The sequence below is a fragment of the Lampris incognitus genome, chromosome 3 (assembly GCF_029633865.1).
Source record: "Lampris incognitus isolate fLamInc1 chromosome 3, fLamInc1.hap2, whole genome shotgun sequence".
NCBI classification, from domain to species: domain Eukaryota; kingdom Metazoa; phylum Chordata; class Actinopteri; order Lampriformes; family Lampridae; genus Lampris; species Lampris incognitus.
The window spans coordinates 9563896-9580401 of record NC_079213.1 but is presented as its reverse complement, the minus strand read 5'-3'; the positions used below and the strand labels follow the sequence as shown (position 1 = coordinate 9580401).

Here is a 16506-nt window from a genome sequence, read left to right as displayed (position 1 = left end):
TAAAAAATTCTCAATAAATCCTTTTAATCACCTGTCATTTACATCTTAAATGTCATGACATCTTTACGTTATTCGGACACTTGAAAGTAGTTAAATATTTTCGATAAGTGGTTGCAACATTTAAATAGAATAGCTTGAGAGAAGTTGGTTCAAGTCAGCGTTTTTCCCAGATTCTCTTCTAGTTGAATAAGAGAACAGTCGCCAGTTTGTGATCTGCTGTGAAATGGTAGCAACATGGCATGGAAACAGGAGCACTGCTTTCTCTCAGATTAGTGTGGCTCTTAAAAGAGCCTTTGTTGTGTTGGGCTGAAGGCTGTATGTGGATCTACTTCTTGGCGGGCTTGTCGGTCTTCTTGGGCAGCAGGACCGCCTGGATGTTGGGCAGCACGCCGCCCTGAGCGATGGTCACTCCGCCCAGCAGCTTGTTGAGCTCCTCGTCGTTGCGGACGGCCAGCTGCAGGTGACGGGGGATGATGCGGGTCTTCTTGTTGTCCCGGGCCGCGTTTCCAGCCAGCTCCAGAATCTCAGCGGTCAGATACTCCAACACAGCCGCCAGGTAGACCGGGGCTCCGGCACCGACACGCTCGGCATAGTTGCCCTTGCGGAGGAGTCTGTGAACACGACCCACAGGGAACTGGAGCCCGGCACGGGAGGATCGGGTCTTGGCCTTGGCCCTCGCCTTTCCACCGGTCTTTCCTCTGCCGCTCATGTTTGATTCTCTTCGTTCAGTTAAACGCTGAAAGCTAAGGTCGCGTCCAGTCAGCAGGTGGTATTTATACACGGAGCTACGTGAAGATAAAACACGGTCCAATCAGAGAAGAGTATTCAACTGATGAAATGGCGCGAGCTCTTCGCCAATGAGCTTTAGAGAATCTGTTAAACGAGCGCTTAACGTTTAGACCAATCAGAGCTAGTGGTGTTAATACGTCACTCTAACAGACTCGGCCTCTCGACCGTCTTGGTATTTGTGCTTATATTATAAAATGTTCTCTTAATATACACTGTAAATTTACTCTGGCAAAAGTGTTTTGTTTTTGTTTAACATTATCATCATTATTGTTAATACTACAGTTCATTCATTTTCTTTATTTACTTTTGTAATGACCATGTAAAGGTGTAAGGTTGTTTATAGTTGACTGGTCTGATGATATCTATATATATATATATCTATATATATATATATATATATATATATCTATATCTATATATATATATATATACACACACACAACGTTCCTATATCGTTTGTATTCTTGCTAACAAAAATAAAAATATCTTGGTATTTGTGGCATCTTTATAATATGCATGTTCTGTCTTCACAGCCTCGTTCAGATCAACACAGAAGCTGTGCACTTCTTCGAGACTGGCACCATGGATGCACACCAGTCGGTGGGCTGTGTCACCCTCTGGATGATGGCATTTCTCTCCATCTTCGGGAGCTCCTCCTTTACCTTTTTCAGCATAGGGAGAGAGGTACGCGCCGTGCTGTGTGTGCAGCATATGGCTGAGCATTGTCTTTCAGCTGTATACTCACAGGTTGTCTTTAATGTCCCATGCTCACCACATGCCTGTAGGCGTCTTCTGTTGCGCACCGTTTCATCCATTGGGAGAAGGATGCTGGATATGAAGCTGCCAGTGAAGAGGAAGGCCAAAATGGCTTATGGATGTGATGAAAGAGGACATGCAGGTGGAAGAAGAATGCAGAGGACAGGAAGAGATGGAAACGGATGATCCGCTATGGCGACCCCTAACGGGAAGCAGCCGAAAGTGCTACTTAACGTCACACCACACGATAAAGTACCACTGATAACAGAACAGCTCTCTGGTGAGGTTGTGTGTGGCTCTTAAAAGAGCCGTTTGTTTGGGCCAATGGGCAGATTACTTGGAGCTGGTGTACTTGGTGACGGCCTTGGTGCCCTCAGACACGGCGTGCTTGGCCAGCTCCCCGGGGAGCAGCAGGCGGACGGCGGTCTGGATCTCCCTTGAGGTGATGGTGGAGCGCTTGTTGTAATGCGCCAGGCGAGAAGCCTCACCGGCGATGCGCTCGAAGATGTCGTTGACGAAAGAGTTCATGATGCCCATGGCCTTGGAGGAGATGCCGGTATCGGGGTGCACCTGCTTCAGGACCTTGTACACGTAGATGGCGTAGCTCTCCTTCCTGGTCTTTCTTCGCTTCTTTCCTCCCTTGCCGGCGGCTTTGGTCACGGCTTTCTTGGAGCCCTTTTTGGGCGCTGACTTGGCGGGTTCAGGCATGACGTTACACTCGTAATTCTACAAGAGTAATGATGGCGGCTTTGCTCAGATGCTGTATTTCTACACAATTGATGCAAATTGTACTGTGCTGGTCCTCGTGTAAGATTGGTCAAAAACTGTCAGCTGACTGGGCATGCGCCGTGTCGCGTGAGTCTTTGGACTAGAGTAGGCTTCCTGTTGTTCCTTCCATATTAATTTTGTGTTCCTGGTCCAAAATGACCGCTCCATTATAGCTGATTATAAATCCATAATAACACATATATTATCACCTAATGTTTTTTTAGATAAATATAAACTTAAGTTATTGTGTATATTACAAGTTTTGAACTTCTATTTGCTATTTATGGCCTTTAGGCCTCATACAAGCTAAACAACACTTTCTGAGTAAAAAAGTATATATGGATTATTTTGACTATAACAAATAATTATAATCGTTATTGCTTCCAGCCTGGATTTACCTCAACCCATCCACACCACAGACGCGTTGTAGAATAACACATCCATGATGTTGAAGAACATCACCATGGGCCAACGTCATCCTCTCACAAGAGTATCTGCTAGTAACTTGCAAAAGTGCAACAAACAGTAAATAACATGAGTACAAGTGATACTTCATGTCTGCATAGTAACGTGAAAAAATTGCATCAAATCGTTTTAATTTATCACATCTAAAATATATTTGACTCATATTTTTCACAAATTCAGTGAGCACTTCGCCAAAATAACATGTCTTATTTTTATGGTGCAGATAAAAATCTGGTAACGGGGAAAAAAAGTACATGAGTCTTGAAAGAGAAGAAGTAACATACCGTATCAAGGTTGCCAACTCCCCGTTTGTTCCTGTTGTAATCTAGGACAGCGTTGGGCTTCTTGTCCTCCCTGGTACTCACAGCGGCGTCCCTGCGCAGACTTGTCATCAGAAGTGCATTCTTCTTTTTCTTCGGGCAGTAGGACACAAGAGTTTGTGTATCGGTGAAGGCAACTTCAGAGGAAAAACGATCCCTGTCCTTGGTAGCGAGTGAGGCAGGAGGCAACTCAGGCTTGTTCCTTCTGACCGTCCCCACCATGGTCATTTGTTTTCGAGCAGCTCCTGACCAAGAGCATATGAGAGGAAGAAATTGTCCCATGTTAAATTGTGCCTCCGGAGACCTGCGGTCATGGCCAGGACGACCCGGTTCCCTGGTTCCTTTCAGGAACACCGTCAGCAGGTTTGCCGTTGTAACCCTCCCAGTTCCAGGCATAACTTGTCCTGGCATTACATCGCCCTCTCTTAAAATCAGTGTTCTACTTTTATAAAAATAACTCCTTTTTTTTTTAAAAAGTATTAAACTCAACCTTAGCTTTTAACTAACTTAATGTATCACCATTAATACAAGTTACTCTTCTCTTAGTCTGTTCAACTCCAGTGTGCAACTATAGTAAAACTTAAAGAGAAATTAAATGAATGATTTATGTTGTTTTAAACCACAATAGTTGGTTTATACCTTGTCTGTTTTTCACGTGGCTTGTGGGCCTATACGTTCACTGAATGTAAATGTGGAATGTAAAGTGCAAAGCATCTTAGGATGCTTATTTAATTAAATTATTTATTTATTTATACTATTCCTTTAACTTGTGTAAATTTTTGTCAGGCGCAGTGGTTGGTGCGGTCACCTCAACAAGAACGTCCTGGATTCGAGCCCCGGGGTAGTCCAACCTTGATGGGTTGTCCTGCGTTGTCCTCTGTGTGGGGTTTCCATGTTCTCCCTGTGTCTGCGTAGGTTTCATCTGGGGGCTCCGGTTTCCTCCCACAGTCCAAAGACATGTAGGTCAGGTGAATCCGCCATACTAAATTGTCCCTAGGTATAAACGAGTGTGTGTGTCGGCCCTGCCTGACGGCCTGTCCAGGGTGTCTCCCCACCTGTTGCCAAGTGGCTGCTGGGTTGTGCTCCAGCATCCCCACGACCCTGAGAGCAGGATAAGCGGTTCAGATAATGGATGGATGGATGGATGGATGGAATTTTTGTCCTTCGCCTGGTCCTCATGTGAGTCTGTATGCATGACCACACAAGGGTGCCTGTGTACTGATTGCTCTGTTGTCTCTGACATAGTGCTGATTGTCGCTTGTCTGTGTCGTTGTGTATGGTCTGAGTAGATTGTGGAACTGAATTGCCCTTCTGGGATAAATAAATTTGTCTGAATCCGAAATTATGACATCATAACCTTACAACTAAGCAAATGTCCTTAAATCTGTTCAATGAGTCTCTCAGGTGGCTTCACATGTCGTGAGGCTCTTCTGATGGTGTGTTCTTGAACTCAAACTGTATGCCTCAGGTGATGGTGTTGAGGTTGTCTGGCAGCGTCAGTCCTCTGATCTGCTGTGGCTGGTCCCATGAGAAGATCTCGACGATTCCGTCTTAGAACCGCACTGTCTTCTGTCTGAACGGTGTATGAACGGTTGTGTATGGTCGGTGAAATGTGGTACGTCCATCCATCCATCCAATATCCGAACTACTTATCCTACTCTCGGGGTCGCAAGGGATGCTGGAGTCTATCCCAACAGTCATTGGGCAGCAGATGGGGAGACACCCTGGACAGGCCCTTAGATTTAATTTCATCCCAGGTCTCGTCCACAAATCTGAACCAATGGCTAGGTGGTATCCCTGGACAGGACATCACAGCCTTCTTTTACACGTCTTCCATATATAAGTTGGCCACTACAGGTGAGACTGGGGAACCCATAGCACACCCATGCCTCTGCCCATAGTACTGCCAACGTATGTGAAGTACGTGGACTGAAGAGACAGCTTCAGAACAGACACACTTGGTCAGTGGTAAGGGTGGTGCCATTGCTAAGTAAAGTTGGAGTCGTTTTGTAATTTCATAGGGACTACTTCCACTGCTTCATCAACAGGAATGCACGTGAAGAGAGACTGAACATCATAAGAGACCATTGTTTCATCCTCCATCATGATGTCTCTCACCTTATCCACAAAAGTCAGTGTTCTGAATGTGATGTTCATGAACGGGGAGTCAAAGATACCACCAATGTGAGGAGGGAATGGCCATCCCTGAGTCAATGGGGGGGGGTACATCCGTCGCCGTCTTACAGTGCTGTGATTGCAAACATTCCCAAATCCTCCGTGAATGGTATACATGAACATTGAAACTCCAGTTAATGGCCACGCCCACATTTGCGTATGAAACTGGTTGTTGGTTTTGGTTGTTATGCAACTGTATTGTTTATAAGGGTGGGGATACCTGCAGTCAGTTTAGACTGAAGAGATCACTTATATGAAGGATGAAACGTATCTGTCAATAAACGTATCCAGATGAACTGATTGAAATTTCTTTGATTTTCTTACCAGGATTATTGAGCAGGCATAAAGACAGTTTCCCTTAATGTTTATATTTTTTCTCTCCCTTCTTGACCTTCCGCGGCTCTTAGTTTCTGAAGATGAGGTTTCCTCTGTGAAGCAGGAGCGGAGCCCCAATCCAGACCGGGAGGAACCAGAGCCCCCACACATTACAGAGAAAGAGGTGGAATGCTGGAGCAGTCAGGAGGAAGAGCAGCTTCAAGGACTGGAGGAGAAGACTGACATTACTAAGCTGTCATTCCCTCCTGTCGCTGTGAGGAGTGACAATGATGAAGAGAAAGGTCAGGCCTCTCAGCTTCATCAAAGCCAAAATGGGTTTTCTCGAAAACAAGATCTCCAAAGACACATGAGAATGCACACAGGAGAGAAGCCCTTCAGTTGCGCCGTCTGTGGTAATAGATATGTTCTAAGAGAAAATATGCAGACACACATGAGAATTTATACAGATGTGAAACTTTGTACTTGCTCAGTCTGTGGTAAAGGGTTGACTGTAAGAACAAGTATACAGAGACACATGAGGTTACTCACAGGACAGAAACCTTTTAGTTGCTCAGTGACGGCAAAGGGTTTACTGTAAAAAGATGCGTACAAATACACATAATAATGATAATAATTACATTTATATAGCACTTTTCTAGACACCAAAAATGCTTTACACTGAAGGGGGCAACTCACTTCAACCACCACCCATGTGTAGCACCCACCTGGGTGATGCACGGCAGCCGTTTTGGAGCAGAATGCTCACCACACACGATTAGGTGGCAAGATGGACAGAGTCAGGTGGGGAATTTTGCCAGGACACCGGGGAACCCCCTACATGTTACCTTACATCTGGCATTCAATACCATTACATCATCTCCACCCAAACAATCTGACATCTTTTACCAGCATTTTTCTACATCAGTCTCTTGATTACTACACACAAACACTGACCTATATGGTCAAGGAAATTGACCTTTAATGGAATACGCTCCCAGTACCTTCCAACAATCAGATAGTGAATTTCAGGACTCCTCAGCATCAAACATTTCATATAATAAGAGGAGAAAACCTTTGTTTCTCAGTTTGTGGTAAAGGATTTTTTGTAAGAACAAATAAACAGATGCATGATAATAATAAAGCAGATAAACATTTTAGCGGCTCAGTCTGCAGTAGTTTTCTCAAAAACAACATATGCAAAGACACATGATAATACACAGTGCTTCATTTGTAAATCAGGGGGCCCTGGAACACAAGAGCCTGCCGTTCTAAATAGCATCTGAGCGATAGATACATTTTACTTTAATGATCTATTGCAAATACTCTCTTGTTTTTTTCTCCCTAATTATATCCGGCCAATTGCCCCACTGTTCTGTCCCCATTAGGACATTATTTTCTTTTATTTTGGTTTATGTCCCCCTGCTGGCAGTTCCTTGTATAACAACAGTTCATGCAACTTAGCATGTGACCTTTGTATCATGGGACTCCGTCAGGAAGTTGACTGTGAGCAGAACAGGCTCATGTTTTGTCTCCATTTGCCTTTTTTCTATCCGCTTCAATCTTCTACGTTCCAGGCCTTTGGCAGTATTCTCGGTATGTCAAATGTATACGGACGTACTGTTCTAACTTATTTGTTGATCATGCTTACTAAGTTTGATGTGCAATGTGAGTATTTTGATGATGGTGATTGTTTGATAGCGCATATCAGGTCGGCAGCATGCTAGTATGTTTCAGTAAGCTAGCTGGCTAAGCTTACCCTGTGGTGTGCTATATGTAAGTCAATTTCAGTTATTTAGATAAGTGATATAGGTTACATACTGGGTTATAATGGGGTTATAATAATAATTAGTGGGTTATAATGTAATGTTATACTTACTGTATAACATTGCATTGCACTATTGCTCACAAGCCTTTATGTTAGCTACAACAATACTACAGTACTATAGCTATATGTAGTTATATTTTCTGTATTTTCTTTTGACAATTATTGCTGTATGGTGAGTGCAACTCAACTTCTCTATAGTTAAGTGACGTTGGTAATTGTGTTTTATTTCTCAGTTTCACCCTTTTTCTGTCAGTAAATTGGTGCAAGACGATGGCAGTCTCCAGTGATTGATGGGAGGTGTTTAGCTGCTTGTCAGATTGCACATGGTTACGTGCATGCAGGACAAGACAGTGAGGTCAGTGAGTTAGTGATGGTGCAGTGAGTTTCCCAGGCATGTAACCACACATCCTCAGGTATTTCCACCCTCATATCTTTTTCCCGGCGCTGTCTTACATGGTCAATTGAATTTTTGTTCATTGAGGTGATAGCATTGTATAATCATGCAAAATTATTGAACCGCAAAGTTGAATTCTCAATCCTAATTGGTCAATTAAAGCATTCTGGCAAGCTCATCTTCCTCTTCCTCTTGGCTGGGGATACATTTGAGCTGTGAATCCTTGGTGAGTGGTTTTTACCTCTGTCAGTTGGAGTAGAGGTCCTCCCTGTTTCTAGGTTGAGAATGTGGGTGTGGCTGTAATCATAATAATAATAACAATAATAATGATAATGAAAAACTTTATTTGCATAGCATCTTTGAAAAGATTACAGTTAGTTAAGATAACAAAATAAGAGGCAGAATGTCATGGGTGTGTGATCTGCATCATCGGGGCTCCCCCGTCCCCATCCCCTGATTGGTGTTTCAGTTCCCCAACCAGCCTTTCCGCCGCCTCTGAAGTCTGGTCTCCAAGCGGCGCTTCCACCGCCTCCGAAGTCTGTTTCCCGAGCGGCCGCCCCGCCGCCACTCAAGTCTGTTTCCTGAGAGGCCGTCACGCCGCGGCAGTCCTGTCGGCGTTGCCAGCCTCCAGATCATCCATCTAACTGTCCGCCGGAACTGTTCTGCCCCTTGGTCCTGCATCCTGGTCTCCCTCCAGATCAGTTCCAGCCCTCAGACCATCCGCCTGAGATCCCTGACCCCATTCATCCTCCGTCCGTCCTGCTTGGTGATCCTAGTATGTTGGTTTGGGACGTCTGGAATCTGTCCCTCGGGGGGGGGGGGGGATCCTGTCATGAGTGTGTGATCAGGGTCATCGGGGCTTGCTCGTCCCCATCCGGTCCCTGCGCACCTGCACCCAATCTCCCTGATTGGGCTCCCCTAGGCTAACACTCACAGAGACTGTTGTTCGCCAGTTCGCCATGTCATTTTGTGAGCTTTCCCGCTGTCTTTTGTTCCTGCTGTTTGTAAGTGTTCTTAAAGCTTTGTTCAGCCCAGCCTGCCCTTGCTGTCTGCATGTGGGTCCTGTGATATCTGGATAGAAAATAATAGAAGTGAAATTCATTAATGGCAGCAGATGTTTTGGATTTCACAATACGTAGTCTCCTCTTTTTCAATCTTTTTGTGAATTCCTATATATCTACACTTTTACTTCAATTTGAAATAAATGTGGATAGTCTTCAAACTTACCCCTCTCTTTCTGCAGGGCCTCTTCTGCAGTGGTTCTTCCAGCACTATGGAGGCACTGTTGAGCGATGTCCCTGAAGCTACAGCAGATTTCTCTTCTGCCTTTCTCTTGTGACGTTGCTTCTGCACTGCCAGTTTCATAGCAGAGGACTTCACCTTTGATTCAGGCCTCTCTAGAAAGTAAGCAAAAAATATATTTTAACAGACGAACTGTGATGATGGTGAAACATCTAACTAAAGTGTAAGGAGTCCCTGTCTGTCTGCCCTTAGATTTTCTTGACAATCGTTTATCCAATCAACTTCACACTTGGCGGGTGTACTGCTGAGGACCCAATGGAGTGCAGAGTCGAGTGTGAAGATGTTTGGATGAGCAGTTCTCAAGTAAGCCCTAAGCTGCGATACTGAAGGCCAAGCAATCGGCCCATTCCAAACAGGTACGTTTTCAACAGAAGCTGCACTAGTTCAAATAAATCATGCGAAATTATTGAACAGCGATGTTGAATACTTGATCCCAATTGGCCAATTAAAGCATTCTGTAGTTGTTTATTTCTGAATAGCGGACCATTGTCAATACCGTTTTCAAGCTAGGGCCTCATCATAGCTCCTGTTCTGTTCCAAATTAATGCGCTTCATGGAACCTTTGTAGGCTAATGTTATAGCAAGCTAAATATAAAGGCATAAGTTCGGTCAAAATAATTTTACATTGTTATTCTAAATTTATCGACAACTTTTGTAAGGTAAATTCATGTAACAAGCGGGATAATAAACTGAGGTGGTCTTCTATCGATAAATCGTGACATTCACAGAGCAGAAGCTTCCATGGTGGCCATTATTTTTCGATCAATTATCGCTTACATGTTTGATTGAATTGTACTGTAGATGCAAAACAGTAAGTTATTTGCAAAATCATACATTGGTGAATCATAAGGTGAAAGAAAGTACCTTTGTTTTCTGTGGTTTGCCCACTGTATAATGACTTTCTTTTTGAAAGGATGCTCTTCTGCAGAGGAGTTTGGAGCAGTTGTTTCTGATATTATTTTCTTCTTTTGACAACTGAGGCAGAGGTAGTCAGGTTGCCAGTTGCAGAGTCTGAGGAGGCAGCTCCATTTACTGGCTTCTGCTTGACTAAGCGGGGCGCCAACTGGATTGTGATGATAATGGGAGGGATAGTGGAAGTCTCCCTGGCTGCAGCATCAGTGGTAATGATAGCAGGCAGTGTTTGGACAGGGGTCTGTTTTAAAACAGGGGTTGTGTTGAGCTCCTCTGTCTTGGAGCTAGTCGTACGGCTGCTGGGAACTGTATGATTATTGTGGTCACCTGTACTGCAGAATATCTAGACAGAAAGTGAAGTTTATTAATGGGGGCAGATGTTTTGTACATTACGATACATAATCTCCCTTTTTTCAATCTTTCTGTGAATTCCTATATATGCTTTACTGCAATTTACAATATGGATAGTCTTCAGACGTACCCCTCTCTCTCTGCAGGGCCTCTTCTGCAGTTGTTCTTCCAGCACTGTGGAGGCACTGTTGAGAGAAGTCCCTGCAGCTACAGCAGATTGATCTTCTGCCTTTCTCTTGTGACTTGTCGCTAGAAAGAAAGCAAAAAAAAAAAATACTTTAATAGACAAACTGTGACGATGGGTAAATGTCTAACTAAAATGGAAGGGGTCTCTGTGTGTCTGTTCTTTGATTTTCTTGACAATCGTTCATCCGATCAACTTTACACTTGGCAGATGTATTGCTGAGGACCCAAGGAAGGGCAGTGTCGAGTGTGAAGATGTTTGGATGAGCGGTTCTTGAGAAAGCTGCAAGCAGCGATACTGGAGGACAAGCAGTCGGCCCATTCTGAACACATACGTTTTTAACGGGCACTGCACTAGTTCAAATAAATCATGCAAAATTATTGAACAGCAGTGTTGAATACTCTTAAAGCATTCTGTAGTTGTTTATTTCTGAATAGCGGACCATTGTCAATACTGTTGTCAAGATGGGGCCTCAAGACAGTTCCCATTCCATTCCAAATTAACTGCACTTCATGGGATCTTAGTAAACCGGTTAATAAACTGTGCGGTGGTCTTCCATCGAAAAATCGTTACATTCACCGAGCAGAACATCCGTGGTGGTCATTATTTTTCGATAGATTATCTCGTACATGTTTGGTTAAATTGTACTGTCGATACAAAGCAATGAGTTATTTGCAAAATCATACGTGCATGAATCATGATAAGGTGAAAGTACCTTTGGATCCTGTGGTTTGCCCACTGGATAATTTTTGTCTCTTTTTAAATGGATGCTCTTCTGAAGAGGAGCTTGGACCAATAGTTTCTGCCTGCTTAGCTGGTGTGTTTGCTGGCGAGCTCATCTTCCTCTTCCTCTTGGCTGTGGATACATTGGAATTGTCAGTGTTCGGTGAGGGGTTTTGTACCTCTGTCAGTTGGAGTAGAGACCCTTGAGTCTGGGTTGAGGTTGTGGATGTGACTGTAATCATAATACTAATAATGATAATGGAAAAAGTTAATTTGCATAGCACCTTTCAAAAGATTACAGTTAAGATATTTACTTCACAACAGCAAAATAAAAGGCAGAATACAAGAAAATAGCATTATAAAGAGAAAATAAAACAAAGAATAAGCTAAGATAAAATATACAATAAGATATTAAAATAGTAAAACGCTAGAATAGATTATCAGACATACACAGCAGGTTCGACTGCAGGAGGACGTTGTCATCTGCCACAGGGTCATAGAGCAGGAGCGATATTATTTTACTCTTTTTGACCACTGAGGCGGAGGTAGTCAAGTCACCGCTTGCACAATCTGAGGCAGCAGTGGTAGTGATGGCAGGCAGTGCTTGGACAGGACTCGGCTGTAGAACAGGGGTTGTGTTGAGCTCCTCTGTCTGGGTGCTAGCCGTACGGTTGCTGTGAATTGAGTGGTTAAGTCCGTCTGCACGGGAGGATATCTGGACAGAAAATAAATACAAGTGAAATTCATTAATGGCAGCAGATATTTTGAATTTCACAATACATAATCTCCCTTTTTTCAATCTTTTTGTGAATTCCTATATATCTACACTTCTACTGCAGTTTGAAATAAATGTGGAGATTCTCTGAACATACCCCTCTCTGTCTGCAGGGCCTCTTGTGCAGTGGTTCTTCCAGCGCTATGGAGGCACTGTTGAAAGATGTTCCTACAGCTACAGCGGATAGCTCTTCTACCATAACCCTGCCTACTGGCATCCTTCCTAGAGACTCTATGGCTCCACCTAACCCCAACCTCAACCCAAACCTGAACCCGAATTCTGCCAAGGATAGTTTGTCTTTCCTGTTTACAGGTCGCTCTTCTGCAGAGGAACTTGGAACAACAGTTTCTGCCTGCTCAGTTGGTGTGTTTCCTGAGGAGCTCCTCTTTCTCTTGCCTAGGTATACACTGGAACGGTTGGGGCTCTGTGAGGTGGTTGGTACCTCTGTCTGTTGTACTAGAGAGCCCTGCTTCTGGGTCAGTGTTGTGGGAGTGGCTCTACCAGTATTAGAAATGCTGTGTGGAGGTGAGACAGCCTTGGGTTTGCAGGTTGTTTGTTTGCCAGCATGGGTCTCTTGAGTCAGAGTTGGGACATATAGTGGTTTGAAAGCTGTTCCTCCTCTTTCCAGTGCATACTGCCACCTCTCCAGGCTTTCCTCAACCTGCACCCTACTCTCGCTACAGATCACAATGTCACCCACAAACATCATAGTCCGTGGAGACTCCTGCCTGATCTCGTCCGTCAACCTGTCCATCACCATTGCAAACAAGAAAGGGCTCAGAGCCGATCCTTGATGTAATCCCACCTCCACCTTGAACCCATCTGTCATTCCAACCGCACACCTCACCGCTGTCACATACATATTCTGCACCACTCCTACATACTTCTCTGCAACTCCCGACTTCCTCATACAATACCACACCTCCTCTCCTGGCACCCTGTCATATGCTTTCTCTAAATCAGTCAGTCAGTCAGTCAAATTGCATTTTATATAGCGCTTTTCTAGCCGCAACAGCCACTCAAATGGCTTTACATTTCTGGTCAAATCTAAGACTTGTGTTGCTTTGTTTTTTATTACAAATGTAGAATTGTACTGGAATTAGTATTACAAAGGCATGAACTACCTTGTAAATAAAACGTTTTTAAATATTAACTTGTTAAACACATTTTCATCAAATGACCCTTAATATATGAACTTTAACATGTAAATAATGCCCAGAGAGACAAATCCACAAAATCCACAAAGAGACAGTGTAACTCCTTCTGGCCTTCTAGTATATACTTCTCAATCAACATTCTCAAAGCAAACATCGCATCTGTAGTGCTCTTTCATGACATGAAACCATACTGCTGCTTGCTGATCGTCACCTCTTCTCTTAACATAGCTTCTATTACTCTTTCCTGTATCTTCATGCTGTGGCTAATCAACTTTATACCTCTGTGGTTGCTACAGTTCTGCACACCACCTTTGTTCTTGAAAATCGGTACCAGTATGCTTCTTCTCCACTCCTCAGGCATCCTCTCACTTTCCAAGATTGTGTTAAACACTCTACCTAAAAACTCCACTGCCACCTCTCCTAAACATCTCCATGCCTCCACAGGTATGTCATCCGGACCAACTGCCTTTCGAGTCTTCATCCTTTTCCTAGCTGCCCTCACTTCCTCCTTGTTAATCCACTGCCAAGGAACAACTCCCTAGAAAAAAACATTGAAGGGGTAACTCACCTCAACCACCACCAATATCTAAGCAATGTCTCTAGGCAAATGAGTCCCACTTAGTTACTGCCTTATGCTTAAATATTTCGCTTGGAGTTTGGTCGGATTTAAATGGAAAGACCATTTAAATCTAGTGTTATGATAAGCTATTTTCTGTGTCCACTTGTAAAAATTGCAATTAAGAGCATCCATCCATCCATGTCCCGATCCGCTTATCCTGCTCTCAGGGTTGCGGGTATGCTGGAGCCTATCCCAGCAGTCATTGGGGAGCAGGCGGGGAGACACCCTGGACAGGCTACTAGACTATCACACAGGGCCAACATACTCACACACATTTATACCTAGGGACAATTTAGTATGGCCGATTCACCTGACCTACATGTCTTTGGACTGTGGGAGGAAACCGGAGGCTCCGGAGGAAAACCATGCTACCCCGGGGCTCGAATCCAGGATTTTAAAACTTAATCTTGTTCCGAATGAAAAATTGTTAGTGTCTACCCTGAATGTTTTAATCATGATAACATTTTCAGCCATACCGCCCAGCATTACATGAACCAGTCAGATGAAGAGCTGTTTTTGGTTTTTTTTTCGGGGGGGGGGGTGTTTGGATTTTTCCCCTTTTCTCCCCGGTTGTACCTGGCCAATCACACCGCTCTCTGAGCTGTCCCGGTCGCTGACGCGCCCCCTCTTCCGATCTGGGGAGGGCTGCGGATTACCACACGCCTCCTCCGATACATGTGGAGTCGCCAGCCGCTTCTTTTCACCTGACAGTGAGGAATTTCGCCAGGGGGACGTAGCGGCACTTTTAGAAGGCTTTGTTTATGTCCTCCCCCCCCCCCCCATGTATCCTGGCCATTTGTCTGAACCATATAAGTGGGAATTTTGCGGGTATAAGCAGGGTATAATTACAGATAGTCTGTTTCCAATAATCTGAAGTGATCAACAAATCCATACATCAAACTCAGCAAACAAATCTCCATATACATCAGATTATTTGTTACATGTTCGATGTTCGAAAAGGAGTAGGAGGAAGTATACACGTATATTTTCCTACCTCTTTTCACCTATTCTGAAGTTAATTCATCTACTATACATTACAAAAAGGACAAGAAAATATAATAAAAATATATGACCAAATATATATATATATATATATATATATATATATATGTGTGTGTGTGTGTGTGTGTGTGTGTGTGTGTGTGTGTGTGTGTGTGTGTGTGTCTGTATCCAGTGAGTCAAGTGTCAAGTAAATTTTTTATGAGACAATACAAGACATTGCAAACCTGTTTCATGCCATAAACAATAGTCACTGGATTATTTTGCTCCTTATTTGTTGAGCACTTTCCCTACCATTGAGTGTTTCTTTTAACAAAGTTACATATATATATATATATATATATATATATATATATATATATAGGCAGCTGATGACTGCGTGACACACGAAACAAGCTTGTACTGCTATGTATTACGTTTTTTTTTCCTACATCTTCAGTGTATCCGGAAAGTATTCACACCCCTTCACTTTCCCCACATTTTGTTATGCTACAGCCTTATTCCAAAATGGATTAAATTCCTTTTTTTTCTCATCAATCTACACACAATACCCCATAATGGCAAAGTGAAAAATATTCTGTAGACATTTTTGCAAATTTATTAAAAATAAAAAACTGAAATATTGCATGTACATAGGTATTCACACCCTTTGCCATGATACTCAAAATTGAGCTCAGGTTCATCCTGTTTCCACTGATCATCCTTGAGATGTTTCTACATCTTGATTGGAGTCCGCCTGTAGTAAATTCAATTGATTGGACATGATTTGGAAAGGCACACACCTGTCTATATAAGGTCCCACTGTTGACAGTGCATGTCAGAGCAGAAACCAAGCCATGAAGTCAAAGGAATTGTCTGTGGACCTCCGAGGCAGAATTGTATCGAGGCACAGATTTGGGGAAGGGTACAACATTTTTTTTATGGCTTTGAAGGTCCCGAAGAGCACAGTGGTCTCCATCATTCGTAAATGGAAGAAGTTTGGATCCACCAGGACTCTTCCTAGAGCTGGCCGCCCAGCCAAACTGAGCAATCGGGGGGAGAAGGGCCTTGGTCAGGGAGGTGACCAAGAACCCGATGGTCACTCTGACAGAGCTCCAGCGTTCCTCTGTGGAGATGGGAGAACCTTCCAGAAGGACAACCATCTCTGCAGCACTCCACCAATCAGGCCTTTATGGTAGAGTGGCCAGACGGAAGCCTCTGCTCAGTAAAAGGCACGTGACAGCCCGCTTGGAGTTTGCCAGAAAGCACCCAAAGGACTCTCAGACCATGAGAAACAAGATTCTCCGGTCTGATGAAACCAAGATTGAACTCTTTGGCCTGAATGCCAAACGTCACATCTGGAGGAAACCAGGCACCTCTCATCACCTTGCTAATACCATCCCTACAGTGAAGCATGGTGGTGGCAGCATCATGCTGTGGGGATGTTTTTCAGCGGCAGGAACTGGGAGACTATTCAGGATCGAGGGAAAGATGAATGGAGCAAAGTACAGAGAGATCCTTGATGAAAACCTGCTCCAGAGCGCTCAGGACCTCAGACTGGGGCTAAGGTTTTCCTTTCAACACGACAACGACCCTAAGCACATAGCCAAGACAATGAAGGAGTGGCATCGGGACAAGTCTGTGAATGTCCTTGAGTGGCCCAGCCAGAGCCCAGACTTGAACCCAATTGAACATCTC

The 16506-nt window shown here is 43.8% G+C and overlaps 2 protein-coding genes across 2 annotated transcripts; both read right to left on the bottom strand.

Annotated features, from left to right (window-relative positions):
• Nucleotides 1-269: 269 nt before the first annotated feature.
• On the bottom strand, nucleotides 270-723 carry LOC130110012 (histone H2A-like). Its single transcript, XM_056276984.1, has one exon. It carries the CDS (start codon nucleotides 707-709, stop codon nucleotides 326-328), a length of 384 nt encoding a protein of 127 aa, XP_056132959.1. The 5' UTR covers nucleotides 710-723; the 3' UTR covers nucleotides 270-325.
• A 1108-nt stretch (nucleotides 724-1831) lies between these two features.
• LOC130110018 (histone H2B 1/2-like) lies at nucleotides 1832-2255 on the bottom strand. The gene has a single exon (XM_056276989.1). It carries the CDS (start codon nucleotides 2251-2253, stop codon nucleotides 1879-1881), a length of 375 nt encoding a protein of 124 aa, XP_056132964.1. The 5' UTR covers nucleotides 2254-2255; the 3' UTR covers nucleotides 1832-1878.
• Nucleotides 2256-16506: the final 14251 nt, after the last annotated feature.

What these genes read in the sequence shown, in the direction of transcription:
- LOC130110012 (XM_056276984.1), bottom strand. Translation starts at nt 709, where the DNA reads ATGAGCGGCAGAGGAAAGACCGGTGGAAAGGCGAGGGCCAAGGCCAAG.
- LOC130110018 (XM_056276989.1), bottom strand. Translation starts at nt 2,253, where the DNA reads ATGCCTGAACCCGCCAAGTCAGCGCCCAAAAAGGGCTCCAAGAAAGCC.